General features: G+C 36.9%; 2 protein-coding genes across 8 annotated transcripts; both read left to right on the plus strand.

Moving 5' to 3' along the window:
- The first annotated feature begins 4,218 nt into the window (after nt 1-4,218).
- On the plus strand, nt 4,219-6,600 carry LOC137743564 (uncharacterized). 5 transcript variants are annotated; one of them, XR_015953004.1, is made up of 6 exons: nt 4,219-4,440; nt 4,520-4,754; nt 4,931-5,106; nt 5,250-5,541; nt 6,042-6,173; nt 6,270-6,600. XR_015953004.1 is itself a non-coding variant. In XM_068483483.2 (5 exons), exons 1-5 carry the CDS (start codon nt 4,323-4,325, stop codon nt 6,106-6,108), a joined length of 888 nt encoding a protein of 295 aa, XP_068339584.2. In that variant the 5' UTR covers nt 4,219-4,322; the 3' UTR covers nt 6,109-6,293. The 5 variants fall into 5 exon arrangements, 2 of the variants coding, with proteins under 2 accessions (XP_068339584.2, XP_068339585.2); XR_015953005.1 differs by having other exon boundaries at nt 6,324-6,600; XR_015953006.1 differs by having other exon boundaries at nt 4,240-4,424; nt 6,324-6,600.
- Nucleotides 6,601-7,895: 1,295 nt separating this feature from the next.
- On the plus strand, nt 7,896-14,239 carry LOC137741675 (4-hydroxy-3-methylbut-2-en-1-yl diphosphate synthase (ferredoxin), chloroplastic). Of its 3 annotated transcripts, none has more exons than XM_068481375.2 (20): nt 7,896-8,287; nt 8,688-8,913; nt 9,591-9,748; nt 9,867-9,973; nt 10,065-10,165; nt 10,262-10,338; nt 10,613-10,732; nt 10,825-11,055; nt 11,338-11,454; nt 11,557-11,631; nt 11,715-11,792; nt 11,906-11,965; nt 12,055-12,117; nt 12,280-12,424; nt 12,557-12,695; nt 12,914-12,991; nt 13,070-13,229; nt 13,326-13,424; nt 13,535-13,639; nt 13,837-14,239. In XM_068481375.2, exons 2-20 carry the CDS (start codon nt 8,706-8,708, stop codon nt 13,936-13,938), a joined length of 2,223 nt encoding a protein of 740 aa, XP_068337476.2. In that variant the 5' UTR covers nt 7,896-8,287; nt 8,688-8,705; the 3' UTR covers nt 13,939-14,239. The 3 variants fall into 3 exon arrangements, with proteins under 3 accessions (XP_068337476.2, XP_068337475.2, XP_088535238.1); XM_068481374.2 differs by having other exon boundaries at nt 7,948-8,287; nt 8,683-8,913; XM_088679112.1 differs by having other exon boundaries at nt 8,095-8,287; nt 8,683-9,174; nt 9,524-9,748.
- The last annotated feature ends 1,046 nt before the right edge of the window (nt 14,240-15,285 follow it).

Consider the following 15,285-nt stretch of genomic DNA (forward strand, 5'->3'; position numbering starts at 1 on the left):
ATTGTTTGCCCTCCCACTTCCAGTGTCCTTCTGTGCCCTCTTGTTTGTCTGCCTTCTGTCTCTACTATTCATTTTTGTCTTATTATCTCTATAAAAAAATAATATAAAATGTTGACGTGGTAACACAAAACAGGAGTGTACGGGAGAGCACGGGAAGTGGGAGAGCAGACAATCATTGTCCTCCAATTTATGCTGCTTTTCTCTCTCTCCAATTGCTGCCCCTCTTCTCTCTCTCCCCTCCGACTTCGTGCTAGTAATTTAACCAAACAAGTTTTAAAATTTTGAGATTTAAAATATATATATATATATTTTTTTTTTCTTAAGGGATATTCTTAAAATATAGTTTTTTGATAGAATATCAACCGGATCTTAAATTTTTTATTTGAAAATGAATTAATTATCTTGATTAATTTCAAAACCAAATAGCCACAGGGGTGCATGCCTTGTATGTAAAATCGTCGTCCATTTTAAAAGTTGAATTAGTAACTACAACTTGATTTCACTTTAGGCAAAACTATAACCCTGTAAATGCTTCATATAATTACCTGAGAAAGCACTTTCGTTTTTCTTTTTCTCTAAAAATTGTTATATATCTCCAGATGAATAACTTGTATTTTACATAAAAAGAATTGCTATTGGTACTCTAAAAATCTTAATTTACACTCCAAATTTTTTATAATTAAAAAAAAAAACACTTATAAGGAGTGTAAAATGAGATTTTTTTAGTATTAATAACATCTCCCATAAAAAATGTATTATGTTTCGTCCAAAAGTGTAACAAAAAGAGCAAGAATAAAAATTGTATTCCATTACTTAATTGTCCAGGACTCTAATATGACTTTTATAATTCTATTACTATGTTTGGAACAAAAGAGTAAAACATCAAATCTTTGCTTCTAATTTGTTTACCATGATAAACTACAAGGACAACGAGAAAATTTGTTGTATCAAGCACGCGCTCATTTTGTCTAGTTGCATTCAAGCTTTTATGTTCCTGAAGAACGTCTTGAGTTTAAATCTCGTACACGACAGGTAGCAAAAATCTCAAAAAATTTCTTCTGTAGGTGCTCATCGCCATCACGAAAACAACACATACCCTATGCTCGGTCGTGGACGGTGGCTGAAGTCATGATCCTTGAGGATCGCACAGATAGCTGCTCTTCATCACTTCAGAGGCCAAGCTATGTGCTGGTGAAGAATAGCAGCATCGACATCGCAGCCGTCCGAAAATTCTAGGATCCAGAGGTTGTGCGTCAGCATCTACTTTTTCTTCTTCCTCCCATGCCACCCATTTCCAGGAATTGTTACGAACTTGGATAAACAGCACAAGTTCTAACAAAGGACTTAAGCACCACCAATCCATGGGTATAGATTACATGGGAGCATTTTTGCTCACCGTAATAACTATGGTGTATGCTCACCATATCAATTGACATATGTCATTTCATTTAACTCTAGTTAATTTTCACATTAAATATTAATTTTTCAATTTTAAAAAGAAATTAACCAAGATTAATTGAACGGACACGTGTCAATTGATAGATGTATTGTGAGCATACACCTTAGGTTACAGTGCAATAAGAAATGTGATTTCTCATATTGCTGGGAAAGATGATTTATAGAGTAGGGCCTTGGAATGGATAACCACAAGAGAGATATGGTCACACTAATTGTCAGGGTAAGTTTCAAGGAAAGTCCGTTTCAAGAACCTCATGTGTTTTACGTGTCACTTCGACATTAGAAAAATTAGATTCTGTATAACTGTAACGTTTATTTCACCAATAAATAAAAGCTTCGATCTACCATGTTACTCAGAAATAGTATTCGACTCGTTGAGTTAACTCGACTCATTTTAAGGAACAATCGGTGTAACTAGAGTATGGTTACATAAGTTATTATTTTGCTCAAATTATAACACATGAATTTATTTCTTAATTAATATTTATTAGAAGTAAGACATATCAACCATATTGCCAATCATTATTATAACATGTTAATAATAAATTTATATCATAGGGTCAACTCAAATAGATTAATTATAAATTTAGATCTATATGCAAAGTTCTAAAAGAGGTTAGGCATTAGTCGGGTGGTAGGGTGGGGCCTAGTACCTAGGCAGCTAGGCGGGGCCTAGGCTGACTAAACGGATTTAAGTAAATTTATTGTATATTGTACAAGTAAGTGTCTATTTATTCCTAAAAAAACACAATTATATTGGGATACATAAATTGCAAAATAAAATAACATATAGATTATAAAGTATTAGAACATATTAAAAACATGGGGAACAAGCGTACAATAAGTGTTCATCAAAGTATTCACATTTTATTGACAAAAAGATGCAAAATGAAAACACAATTGTATTGGGATACATAAATTGCAAAATAAAATGACATATAGATTATAAAGTATTAAAACATATTGAAAACATGGGGAGTAAGCATAGAGTAAGTGATCATCCAAGTATTCACACTTTATTGAAAGAAAAAAAAGTGAAATGAAAACACAATTGTATTGGGATACATAAATTGCAAAATAAAATAACATATAAATTATAAAGTATTAGAATATATTGAAAATATGGGGAACAAACATATAATAAGTGTTCATCCAAGTATTCACATTTTATTGACAAAAAAAATGCCAAATGAAATTCATCGATTTTCCGTCTAAGTGATAATCGCGACCTACATGGGTGCCTAAGGGGGGTTAGGCGGATGTCAAAACAGGTCTAAGTACACTTTTTTAATTTTCAAACATCTAGGAACTAATTGGAGTGGTGACCAACCACCTAGCGTTCAAATCTTTTAGAACAGCGTCTATATGTCAAGCAAGACTTAAGTAATATTATTTTTAACGCAACTCAATATTCTTTTAATAGCGTGACAACTATCTAACAAGAGTTTTTTTTTTTTTTTTTTCTTCACATTTCGGCTTAGTTAAGTGGCTAGAACAATATGTTTCCCCTTTACACTTGAGCTCGAAACATTTTTTTTTAGGTAATAAATATTTCATTAATCAAATAGAATGAGAAACATCGTCGATAAAAAATATAATTCCATAATTACAAACGCAACAAAAAGACAATACAAAACCTATTCCACATAACCACATCGAACCAAACAGAAAGATACACTCATGAGGACAAAACTTTGCATCAGTTTCTAATGAACTTGCAAAAGATGACGCTCCTTCGGCAAAGAAGCATACTATGAGACATTACGACGATGTCCTCATAGTTCTTTGCCAGGCAAACAGAAAACAAAACAAAACAAACAAAAAAATGACAATACTAAATAAACTCTTCATAGGTTCGTTTCCTAAATAAGCTCACAAGGTCTAAAGTCTACGAGCGAGACCCAACTCCGTCAATACACACAAGGTAATTTACCATCACCTAAAGACTATGCAAGAGAACATGACTGTGAATCCCTCAAACCACTGAAACACCCTACAAGGGAAATACCACACCACCCATTGATGATCTTGCAATCGTCGCAAAAAACCTTACTATGAGTCACCTATAACAAATGTCAAGCTTCCCCCGCAATCCTTGACAAGCGCACAAACTACAAAATCACCACCTTAATTTTGAACAACAATTATTACTCTAAGATCTGAAGTTGAGCAGTAAGTTATAACCACTGCAAAAGCTCTCCTCTTCGAAAGGAGAAGTGACCACAACCACAAACACAAACACTCTCCTAAAAAAAAATGAGAGAACGACGCTACTAATAACCGGAAAAGAAATAGAAGGGATAAAAATGGAATGATGCCGACCCTAAGGCAAAAAAAAGGGGCCGGCGACGATAGGTTTTTTCTTAAGGTTTCTTCTCCCCAACGGCTAAGGTTTTTCTTTAGGGAATATTAGAGCTCGAACCATCTTCCGTTTAGATTTGTTTGCTACAAAGTACAAACTATCGCTTACATCGAAAAAATTATCATAATATAAAGGCTTGTTTTTTGCAGTGTCACTTAACTCGATTTTAATTTTAAAACTCAAATTTCATCATTTAACGTTCTAAAATTTAATTTTTGTTTACCACTTTGAGAAAAAGACAAAAGAAATCAAACTTATAAATTACCCTTATGTAAATGGTCATCACATGTGGTACAATATCTTAATAAATAAAATATTGAATTTATCCATACGTCTTGAATTTGAAATGCTCTACCTTTTAAATTAATGTAATAGTTTCAAATTCTCATGTTTACTGTAACCATAATAAAATTTTTGAAAAAGAAAATGGGCATGCGGTGGACCCGTGCTCATCGTTGACGGAAGACACAGGACAAACGAGTGAGCAGAGTAGCGCAGAGGGATGAACATTCCAACAAGAATCGCAGCCAGACTTCCCCTACTCGCCTCTCCTTCGCTTCCCTCCTCCTCTTCCTCCGCTCTCCCCCTCCACAGCTTCTCCTCTGTATTCTCTCACCACCGTCAGTCAGTCAGTCTCTCTCTCACAGAGTAAGAAAACAAACGTATCAAACTTAGCTATTTCTTCTTCTTTTTCTCCAGGCTTGCGCAAATTGGGTAATTTAGAGCCAACAGTGAACACCAGTAGATTGAAACGCTACGTTGCGAAGAAGATGGCTTGGAGTTTGGAGAAGAGCAACGCGGGCGTTGATACCCACTTGGGGGTGGTCCGGCCGGCCACTGAAGCTCACGCTGAAGAGGCCGTAGGAGCTCTCAGAGCCGGAAAAGTCATTGCCGTCCCCACCGATACGCTCTACGGCTTCGCATGTGATGCTTGGTATGGCAATCAACCCAATGCACTCCACCTGTTTGTTTAAATGCCTCAGTGTCTAAAGCCCTGTTTTTCTGTTTCCCGATATCGGTATAGTGAACTTATTTTTGTTATGATGATTTATAAGAAAGCTTATCTTTTTAATTTTGTGTTTTTTTCTGAAATGGTGGAGAATTATTCAGCTCTTTGGAAGCGGTGAATCGGATATATGAGATTAAAGGACGTAAGCATACAAGTCCTCTTGCAATTTGTGTTGGGGATGTTTCGGACATTGAGCGGTTTGCTGTCACAGACCATTTGCCCCATGGCTTGCTTGAGGTTCTCCTTCCAGGACCCGTTACTCTTGTACTAAGCCGAGGTAAGAACACAAAGTATAAGAGTTCTCTCTGATAGACACTACCATTTGATTGATGCTGGATATCAGTAGGGTTGCTTTCGTTTCGGCTTTTTCACTTACACATTCAGTGTTGAGTAAGAAAAGCTAGTTTGGGTATTTTGCAGGGGAGTCGAGCATTCTTGAGAAGTCTTTAAACCCAGGATTGCATAGTATAGGAGTCCGAGTACCTGACTGTAACTTCATCAGGGACATTGCACGCGGATCGGGGAGTGCATTGGCCCTTACAAGTGCAAACCTGAGTGGGCAGCCAAGTAGTGTTTCCATCAAAGATTTTGAGAACCTCTGGGAACACTGTGCGTACGTTTACAATGGTGGTGTGCTTCCTTCAGGCCGTGCAGGCTCAACAGTTGTGGACCTCACCAGAATCGACAAGTACAAGATTCTTCGACCCGGAAGGTAAGAATCTCAGTTGACTACACTACCTTTTCTATGATGTAAATGGCTGCAAAATATATGACATTATTGTTGTGGTTTTGTTATTTAAATCTAGAAGAAGTCCTTAAGGAAATAATAGTTAGTGACTCAGTAGAGATGAGGTACAGCTGAAGGATTACATATGGTGTATTTTCATCTCATCAATGCATTCTAATTTTGGGAAATCTTATGAAGTTTGTCTAGTACTCAGTACATACGAAAAGATGACGTAGTAAACTAATAATTGGTCTAATGATGCCTTTTCTGTTGTTCAATTGCTATCGGTAATAATCATTTATAGTTTTTCTCCAAATTTGGAATGCAAATATGTTTAGGATTGTTTTGATGGATCAAAATCCCGTTTGTTGCTCATTAGATACGTCTTCTTTATATCCTCGTTTCTTTTGCTTTGGGCATGCTAATTCGTGCTTTAGTACAACTAGGTTCTAGTGGTATAAATATTCCCTGCTTTGCCATTGCAGTGCGAGAGACGAAACTGTTGCAATTCTCGAAAGGTTTTCTCTTGAGGAAGAAGGAACAGCTACTTAAACCCGCATGCATGGCAACTTCCATGCTTTACATGCCTTAGTGGCTGTGACCTGGGCAGCTGTTAGGTACGAATCGACGATGTATACACTTATAACCTGGAATTGAAGCGAATTTGTGATTGTAGAATTCTACTTATTTTTTTAATTTTATATGGTCTGAAGATATCGATGAGGTTTGGAGAAAAATTGCACTTGGTAATGTATTATTGGATACAGGGGATGCTACGTGGCGCTGAATCCATTTCGTGCAAGTCCTTAGGAAGATACTAGTGACGACGTCGTTTCGCTTCTAGGCCTCGGGGACAAACCATGTTCGATGGAATATTGGATGCTTCACCTTCAGGGCTTTTTTTTTTTTAGTACAAAGTTATTTCCTTATAATATGCTGTCAAATTTGTAAATGGAGGGTGTCATATTCACAAACACAATAGTTTAAAGGACGGATTCATCAGGGATGACAACTTAACAATATGATAACACGATTCGAGCTCAATATGATTCACTTCTTCACAAACCAACATGACGTATCAAATACGCGCAACTCAATCATTAGAGGTTAGGCCAATCGGTGAGAGATAATGGAAGAAGAGTTACGGTTATAATAAGTTCATAATTTAATTATTTCAAACGTAACTCTATTTCAACGTAACAAAGTACAAATATATAATCCGAATGTGTTTTCCACTTCTTTTGGAGATTTTGTTATTATTACAAGAAGTGAGCTTAATATTTGTTTAATGTAATGCTAGATAAATTAAATTTGTAGACAAAGTTTTAAAAAACTAAAGGACGTGGAAGTTGATAATTGGTTTATTACTTGCACGTTGATAAATGTGCTTATTTTTATTGTTGGCACATTATTTAGTTTGCAAAATTTGATCTCTCTAGCATTACATATATGTTTAAACTTTCGGAGCCGCCGATTCTGGTTCAAAGGCTTAGATGAGTAGACTAGCGCGTGTCCTGAAGCGCGTGGGAAGCAATTTGAATTGGAAGGCCAGCAGTTTCGTTTGTTGAAGTTCTTTGTCTTCCCGCGACAGAATATAAGGCAAAACGGTTTATACTAGATTCCCAATTGTTGTGCTTCTTCTTTGGCATCAAAAAGTTGGGAACTCGTGCTCATTCGTTCTCTTGAAATTGGGCATTCTTTTGTTTAGTGACGGATTTAGAAATTTTTATTCCAACGGTCGGTGTAAAAGTTGCCAAATATTCTAAAACAAAAGTTGTCTTTTAAATCTTTGAATAATGTTAGGGAGGTCAAATTTTAAAACCAAATGATGTGTCACTAATAAGAAATAAGCATGTTAACAGACACTTAATTAATAATCTAATCATCTAAAATCATATCATTTTGTTTGCAAATTTAGTTTAAAAAAGGAAACTTTAAAGAAAAGCTCTCGTTACTGTTTACTTTAACGAAAAACCATATTTTTACACTAAAAAGTCAATACTGGTACTATTCACCTTACCCTTTATTTTGTTATTATCGTTAAAACTCAAAGTTTTCAAGTCATTTTCATTAGTTCTACTTTCAAAAAATTTAGTCTTTCTAACATTACCCTCGATCTTATGCAATAAACAAAGGGGTGTGACATCCACACACCTTTTTTACTTCTCACACACCCTTTTAATTTTCGGTCGTCAGATCGAATAAATTGAAGAAAATCAACTGACAGAAATTAACAAAACGTGTGTAAGAAATAAAAAATGATGTGTAGATAGTACATCCCTAAACAAATGGCTCAGGCTTATGTTGAGGTCTTGTGGAAGAGGAAGGCTGAAAATCACAAAGAAAGAATAGCACACGCAATTATTAATGGCTTCCTGCTTTGTATGGTTAGGTTACTGATTAGATCCCAAGATTAAACATTTACCAGAAAAATAGATACCAAAAGAACTGGTTTTGTTGTTTATGATAAAAAAAAGAAAAAGAAAAAGAAAAAGAAATGGTTTTGTCCATATTCTCCATCCCAGACAATCCACATATGGTACAAATTCAACCATTGAAAAACAAACTTCCAAAAATCCGTTTGTTGGGGAGGCCTTCCTTTGACGACAACTCTCTTCTCTCACTCCCCATCTCACCTCCAAATTTTCCAACTTCAGGAGTTCCATAGCTTCTTCTTCTTCCCCTTTCACTCTGAGCGGTTCTGACTGATCATCTCCACACTTCTCCCAAGGTAAACAGAAAAGACCCATTAGCACAATCACCAGCACACCACGTGTCCACCAATTGAGCATGCTTTTGAGCTCACTCTCTTGTGATTTTATGCAAAATTTGCTCAGGAAAGTAGAGAATTCAGTTGGTTTGAATGTGATTAGGTGTTGGATTAATTTAGTGTTTTGGGGTCTGGGAAAGCTGAGAAATTTATGAAGAAGATCATTTTTGTTAAGTTTCTTTAGCTGCTCAGCTTAAAGAAAGAGTGAATTTGAAACCCCACAAATTCTTTTTCTTGTTTATATTTTGGTTCATGATTAATCGAAGTTCTTGTCTTGACATGATAATTTTGAATTTTGATGTATAAAATGATGAGTTAACAGAATTTCTAGCAAATTGTGCTTTTGAATTGTGAAGGGTAGAGCTTTGCAGTTGTGGAAATGGCGACAGGAGCTGTACCGGCTTCCTTTACGGGTCTGAAAGGCAGGGACTCGAGTTTCGGGTTTGCTAAAAGTATGGATTTTGTGAGGGTTTCTGATTTGAAGAGGTTCAAGTCTGGCAGAACAAGAATCTCAGTGATACGAAACTCAAATCCAGGGTCGGATATTGCCGAGCTCAAGCCTGCATCTGAAGGCAGCCCTTTGTTAGGTTGTTGAACTCCCTAATTGGTTTATTCAGCCTTTGTTTTAATGCATCTGTTGTGTTTTCCTTGAAATTACTTTTGGCTGCCGCGAAAACGGGTGAAAGTAAAAGCAGTTTACTGTGTTTTCTTTTGCCTTGTTTCCTGGTTTCTCAGAAATGCTGAACAAGAAATAATCGGTGGTTATTATTAGCTGGCTGTAATTTTCCTGCATTGTTTTTTCTTTTTAAGTTTTCTTCAGTTTTCCGAGAAACGAAATGGAATGTAAGGTAGTATATATCAGCCTAAGCCCTAGTTTGGTACTGAGGCGATTTTGAAAAAAGTGGTATAAAAAAAAGCTGGGAGCTGTTTTATGTTTGGTAAACATTCAGCTTCAGCTTTCACAATTTTGGGTGAAAAAAAGCCAAAAACACAAAGCTGCAAAACCCAGCTTTGAAAAACCAGCTTCTTTTCACATATGTTTTACATAAAAGTTTATCAAACACTATAATACTGCTTTTTTTTCTTTCTCAAAAGCACTTTTACAAAAAGTTTACCAAACACTTTATTTCACAGCTGCTTATTCTCACAGCACAGCAGAAACAGTGTTTTTTCAAAGAACAACAAACCAGCCCTAAGTATGTGTGTCTTTCTACCTTTATAAAGTTTCTTTCATATTGTCTAATAAATTGCTTGTTCAATGTAGTTCCTCGGCAGAAGTATTGTGAATCTGTACATAAAACTGTCAGGAGGAAAACACGCACAGTTATGGTTGGAAATGTGGGTATTGGTAGTGAGCATCCCATAAGGATTCAAACAATGACCACAACTGACACAAAGGATGTCGCTGCTACAGTTGAACAGGTTTGTTACTTCCCTCTTTTCTTCATTTATATATAAGTGGATTGACCGAACTCTGTATATCTATGATATCTCTGGGCCTGATTCAGAATGTTGGCATATCAAATTTCTCCTTTGGTAGGTAATGAGAATAGCAGATAAGGGAGCAGATATTGTTCGGATAACAGTTCAGGGGAGGAAAGAAGCAGATGCTTGTTTTGAAATTAAAAATTCCCTTGTGCAGAAAAAGTAGGTTTCATTGTTGTAATTCCACTGGGTGTTTAAATATTTACCTCTTATGTTGTATGAGGCTTGACCATTTTTCGATCTATATGTGCAGTTATGATATACCTTTGGTGGCAGATATTCATTTTGCTCCTACTGTTGCACTGCGAGTCGCTGACTGCTTTGACAAAATTCGTGTCAACCCTGGAAATTTTGGTATACAGTTCACAGTTCAGAGTTCATTGTTCAATGATTCTGTTTTATTTTATTTGAATAGAATGATTGTGGACTCATTTAGGTGTCTTATTACAGCTGATAGACGGGCCCAGTTTGAGAAGCTAGAGTACACGGAAGACGACTATCAGAAAGAACTTGAGCACATTGAGCAGGTAATCATATATCTATGAGTATATGGCCTCTGCTCGTGTTCACTGTTAAAAACACACATTTACGTTTGATAATATCATGTGGCGTAGCTTTTCCTTAAAGTTTGATACTTACGTGTGATAAGTAACTTCCTTAAAAAAAAAAAGTGAATTGATATGAAGAAAATAAAATAAGGAGATTAAAGAGGCAAGTATTTTGTAAAGTATAAAACCTTTACTGTTGTGTATCAATCATGTTGATACAGTCATGCCCTAACTTTTGTTCTCAACAACTCAGGTTTTTACTCCATTGGTTGAAAAGTGTAAGAAGTATGGAAGGGCAATGCGTATTGGCACAAACCACGGGAGCCTTTCAGATCGTATAATGAGCTATTATGGGGATTCCCCTAGAGGAATGGTGAGCAAATTATCTTTGCTGAAAATAGTTCAAGCTTGTTTGATGTGCCTACAAATCCATCAGGTGTCATTGACATGTCATTCCTTGAACAGGTTGAATCTGCATTTGAGTTTGCAAGGATTTGCCGGAAGTTGGACTACCATAATTTTGTTTTTTCAATGAAAGCAAGCAATCCAGTTATCATGGTCCAGGCATATCGTCTGCTTGTAGCTGAAATGTATGTTCAAGGCTGGGATTATCCATTGCACTTGGGAGTTACTGAAGCTGGAGAAGGTGAGGATGGGCGAATGAAATCTGCGATTGGTATTGGAACCCTTCTTCAGGTACAGTTCAAATCATTTTGTTGAGGTGTTGTGATCGACTAGTAAACATCGTAGGGATTATTCTGATTTATGTGCCACTAATGTGCTATTTGTTAAGCTGGCTTTAAGAATACTTGTTTTCATACTGCAACTGTGCTTATGACAGATGGTAGGTTCGCCTATTTGTGTGTGTCATGTGATCCTGCACTTCATTCAATAGACTGAAGTTAATATTAATGCCACGAAGCATTACATTTATAAATCATGTCTAGCCATAATGGAACTCTGGAATTTTGTATGAAGGATGGCTTGGGTGATACAATTAGGGTTTCACTTACTGAAGCACCGGAGGAGGAGATAGATCCCTGCCGAAGATTGGCCAACCTTGGTATGAGAGCAGCTGAACTTCAGCAAGGAGTGGTAGGATTTTACAATATCCTGTTAGTTGATTAATATTCTTGATCACTCTGTTTTAGGAATTGAAAGTCTAATCACCTTTCTTGATGGCATTATTTGTATCAGGCTCCATTTGAAGAGAAGCACCGACTTTATTTTGATTTTCAGCGTCGATCTGGTCAACTGCCAATGCAAAAGGAGGTCAGCCCAGATCTTGATATTGAATCACTTTGTGCTTCATATTATTTTTCTTTAGCAGACATAATGATGTCGTCAAAACACAGGGTGAAGAGGTGGATTATAGAGGTGTCCTGCACCGTGATGGATCTGTTCTCATGTCTGTATCCCCTGATCACTTGAAGGTACCGTTGAAATCATACATTCTTTATTCCATTTTCTTGCGTTTTTTTTCCCCCTTGAGAGGGAGGGGGGTTTGTTGGGTGGAGAAAGTACACTGACATTTTTGCATTTTTAGACACCGGAGTTCCTGTACAAGTCACTAGCAGCAAAACTCATTCTGGGAATGCCATTTAAGGTCTACCATTAATCCATTTTAAACTTTATATTGTACATTATGTAGGTTTACTGGGATTTTCGTTGATATGGTTAGTTCTGTCGATATAGGATCTTGCAACAGTTGACTCGATCTTATTGAGACAACTTCCAACTGTCGATGATGCTGATTCTGTAAGAACCGTGCTGCACTTTTCTTCAGTACTTTTGAAAATAATCCCTCTTGCTCCCCCCATCATCCCCCAACAATTCACTTATTTCGTAATATGCTGCTTGAGCATTAAGTTCTTTGCAAGAACAAGAATAATTTGACAGTTTTCTTTGTATTATGATCAGCGGCTAGCTCTCAAAAGGTTGATAGATGTAAGTATGGGTGTTATAACACCATTGTCAGAACAGCTAACAAAGCCATTGCCCGATGCCATGGTTCTGGTAAATTCAAAGGAGTTATCAACTGGTGCATACAAGCTTTTGCCAGAAGGTGAAGCTTTGTTACGGATTTGAGTTCTGATGTTAAATTGAACATATCCCTTCTTTTATGTGTACATGTTGGAGGCTACCCCTGATTTATCATTTATAGTCTATTTCTTTTTGTGAGTTAATTACCTTGCAGGTACACGCTTGGTGGTCTCACTACGTGGTGATGAACCCTATGAAGTGCTGGATATTCTCAAAGGCATTGATGCTACAATGATTCTCCATGATCTGCCCTTCGGTGAAGATAAAATAAGCCGAGTGCATGCTGCAAGGAGGTAATGACGTCATAACTCGTATAAATCACTATCAAAATAAAATCAACATTATAAGAATTCCAATGTAGAAGGGTGCTCTCCTAGGCCCTACACACAAATATGAAATTTGTTTCTCCTTTCTTGTAGGGCCGTTAATTGCTAATTGAGAGTCCATGGTTTAACTTCCTGTATTGTTGCACACATCTTTCCTTCTGATAATATGAAGTCTGTTGCTGTAGGCTATTCGAGTATCTGGGAGACAATGCTCTAAACTTTCCTGTAATACACCATATTCAATTTCCAAGTGGAATCCATAGGTACTTACATGATCGACTCTTCTCTCTGCCGGAGATCCATGGTATTAGTACTATCTGGCTTAATTCCACTTTGTGCAGGGATGACTTGGTTATTGGTGCTGGTACCAATGCGGGGGCCCTTTTAGTAGATGGACTTGGAGATGGTCTCCTATTGGAAGCCCCAGACAAGGACTTTGATTTCCTTAGAAACACATCATTCAATTTACTACAAGGATGTAGAATGCGGAATACAAAGACGGTAGGGAGTTTTGTTACAAAATATACCTGAATTTGACATATCACGAAGAGATGATGGTCTAAAACAATCTTTGTACATGCCTCTATCTCATTTCAGGAGTACGTTTCGTGCCCATCCTGTGGCCGAACTTTGTTTGATCTTCAAGAAATAAGTGCACAAATACGAGAGAAGACATCACACTTGCCTGGTGTTTCGGTAACTACCTTAATATTTCCCTTTTAACTAAATGATCGTGAATGGTGATTGCCTTTCATATTTAGTAATCCAATGGTTTGGTGTAATTCATTCTCTATCTCCTTTGCTAGATTGCAATCATGGGTTGCATTGTGAATGGACCCGGGGAGATGGCTGATGCAGACTTTGGCTATGTTGGCGGTGCTCCTGGAAAGATTGACCTCTATGTTGGGAAGGTATGTCCAGCGCGAAATTTATTATCGGTTTAATTGGAAGAACATAAAATCAAGTAGTAGAAAAGCAGCTCTTGAAGTTCATTTGAATTGATTGTGATATTATATGTTCCAAAATACCTTATTTACGAGTCATTGTAACGATTTGTTTCCAATCTTCAACACGGGTGAACCTGATATGAGGTTGAATTGTGTTTCAGACCGTGGTGAAGCGTGGAATTGAGATGGAGCATGCAACCGATGCCTTGATCCAGCTAATAAAAGATCACGGCCGCTGGGTTGACCCTCCTGCGGAAGAGTAAAAGCCAGTAATCTCTAATCGCCGGAGATTGAAACTGGAGGGTATGAGAGAGAGAGAGAGAGAGAGAGAGAGAGGGAGAGAGGGAGAGAGGGAGAGAGGGAGAGAGAGAGAGAGAGAGTTGTCCCCCATTATGTTGTACGCGCAAGTACCTACAGTTGAAAACAGTAAATGATGACTTGAGCTGAAAGAAAATGTATTTCCGTACATGTATGCAAGAATTTGTACCGATTTGCAGCGCACCGTGTAAAACGTTAATCATGGAATATACAAAACAACAATGTAGCCATTTTACCAAATTAAAACCTTAGGTTTAGCCGCTTCTGTAGTTACGAAATTTCCCTTGCTCAGCGTCATGGCATTGAACAACTCCAACAAGTAATATTTTGCGTACACTATGTCCTTTCGTTTTGACGAAACAACACTTGGTTGGAACTTTGTTGGGCTATGTTGCTGTATGTTCCATTCCATTCGAGTTAAAGTGAGCCATGTTTAAATTGCATTTGACTTGACTCCCAACAGCAGCCAATTACCCCACAAAAACACGCACAAAAAGGTGGATGTAATGTCATCATTTCTCATGCCTCAACGCTTCACTGTGTTCCAATTTAATTGGTGGGTTGCTCACATCTTAATTCCCACGAATGAGGATCCTTGCTGGCTCCTTTTTGTGAGAATTTTAAGAATCTTCAAAACACATCCGTTCATCGTACAATTTACGGTTAGAAATCATTGTAAATTTTTTAATTTAAAATTGAATATAAATAATGTCTAACAAAAATTAACCGCATGATATACGATGAACGAATATAATTGAAGGATCTTCGAGATTTTCACAAAGATAATCCAGCGAGTATCCTCGCTCGACAAGAAAATATTGGAAAACTGGATCGAGTAGCACTTCTGTGCAAATCATATTGTGGAAATAGCACTAAATAGTCTAACACATATTGGCATGAGTTGGCGACATTGACAGAGCCAAAAAGTCAGAAAATGCTCCGCACTTAAGTACCAAATTTATCACCGACATTGACACAAAATTGATTGAAGTCAAATACGTTACAATTTGTACCAAGTCAGTGGCATTCCATTCCCACTTATAACTTGCAAGGACTAGCATGCGTGAGGAGAGAAATGCTAAGGAGATATTCTTTCATTTTTTATGGGTTCTCTGTCACTTTACGTTTAACGTTAATTTTATATTAGCATTATAAAATATTATGTTAAAAACATGAGATGACATGATAACTTGAAATCTTATTTAACATTATAGCAGTCAAATTACAATTGATAGCTGACATGACAACTTGAAATCTTATTTAAGATTTTATACTTCTCAAGCCGAATTTTT

The sequence above is a fragment of the Pyrus communis genome, chromosome 11 (genome assembly GCF_041283825.1).
Source record: "Pyrus communis isolate YQ-2024b chromosome 11, ASM4128382v1, whole genome shotgun sequence".
NCBI lineage: Eukaryota > Viridiplantae > Streptophyta > Magnoliopsida > Rosales > Rosaceae > Pyrus > Pyrus communis.

What these genes read in the sequence shown, in the direction of transcription:
- LOC137743564 (XM_068483483.2), top strand. Translation starts at nt 4,323, where the DNA reads ATGAACATTCCAACAAGAATCGCAGCCAGACTTCCCCTACTCGCCTCT. An exon ending in GGCTTCGCATGTGATGCTTG is followed by an intron (nt 4,755 to 4,930) that starts GTATGGCAATCA and finishes AGAATTATTCAG; the next exon opens with CTCTTTGGAAGCGGTGAATC. An exon ending in AAGATTCTTCGACCCGGAAG is followed by an intron (nt 5,542 to 6,041) that starts GTAAGAATCTCA and finishes TTGCCATTGCAG; the next exon opens with TGCGAGAGACGAAACTGTTG.
- LOC137741675 (XM_068481375.2), top strand. Translation starts at nt 8,706, where the DNA reads ATGGCGACAGGAGCTGTACCGGCTTCCTTTACGGGTCTGAAAGGCAGG. An exon ending in TCGCTGCTACAGTTGAACAG is followed by an intron (nt 9,749 to 9,866) that starts GTTTGTTACTTC and finishes CTCCTTTGGTAG; the next exon opens with GTAATGAGAATAGCAGATAA. An exon ending in AACTGCCAATGCAAAAGGAG is followed by an intron (nt 11,632 to 11,714) that starts GTCAGCCCAGAT and finishes GTCAAAACACAG; the next exon opens with GGTGAAGAGGTGGATTATAG.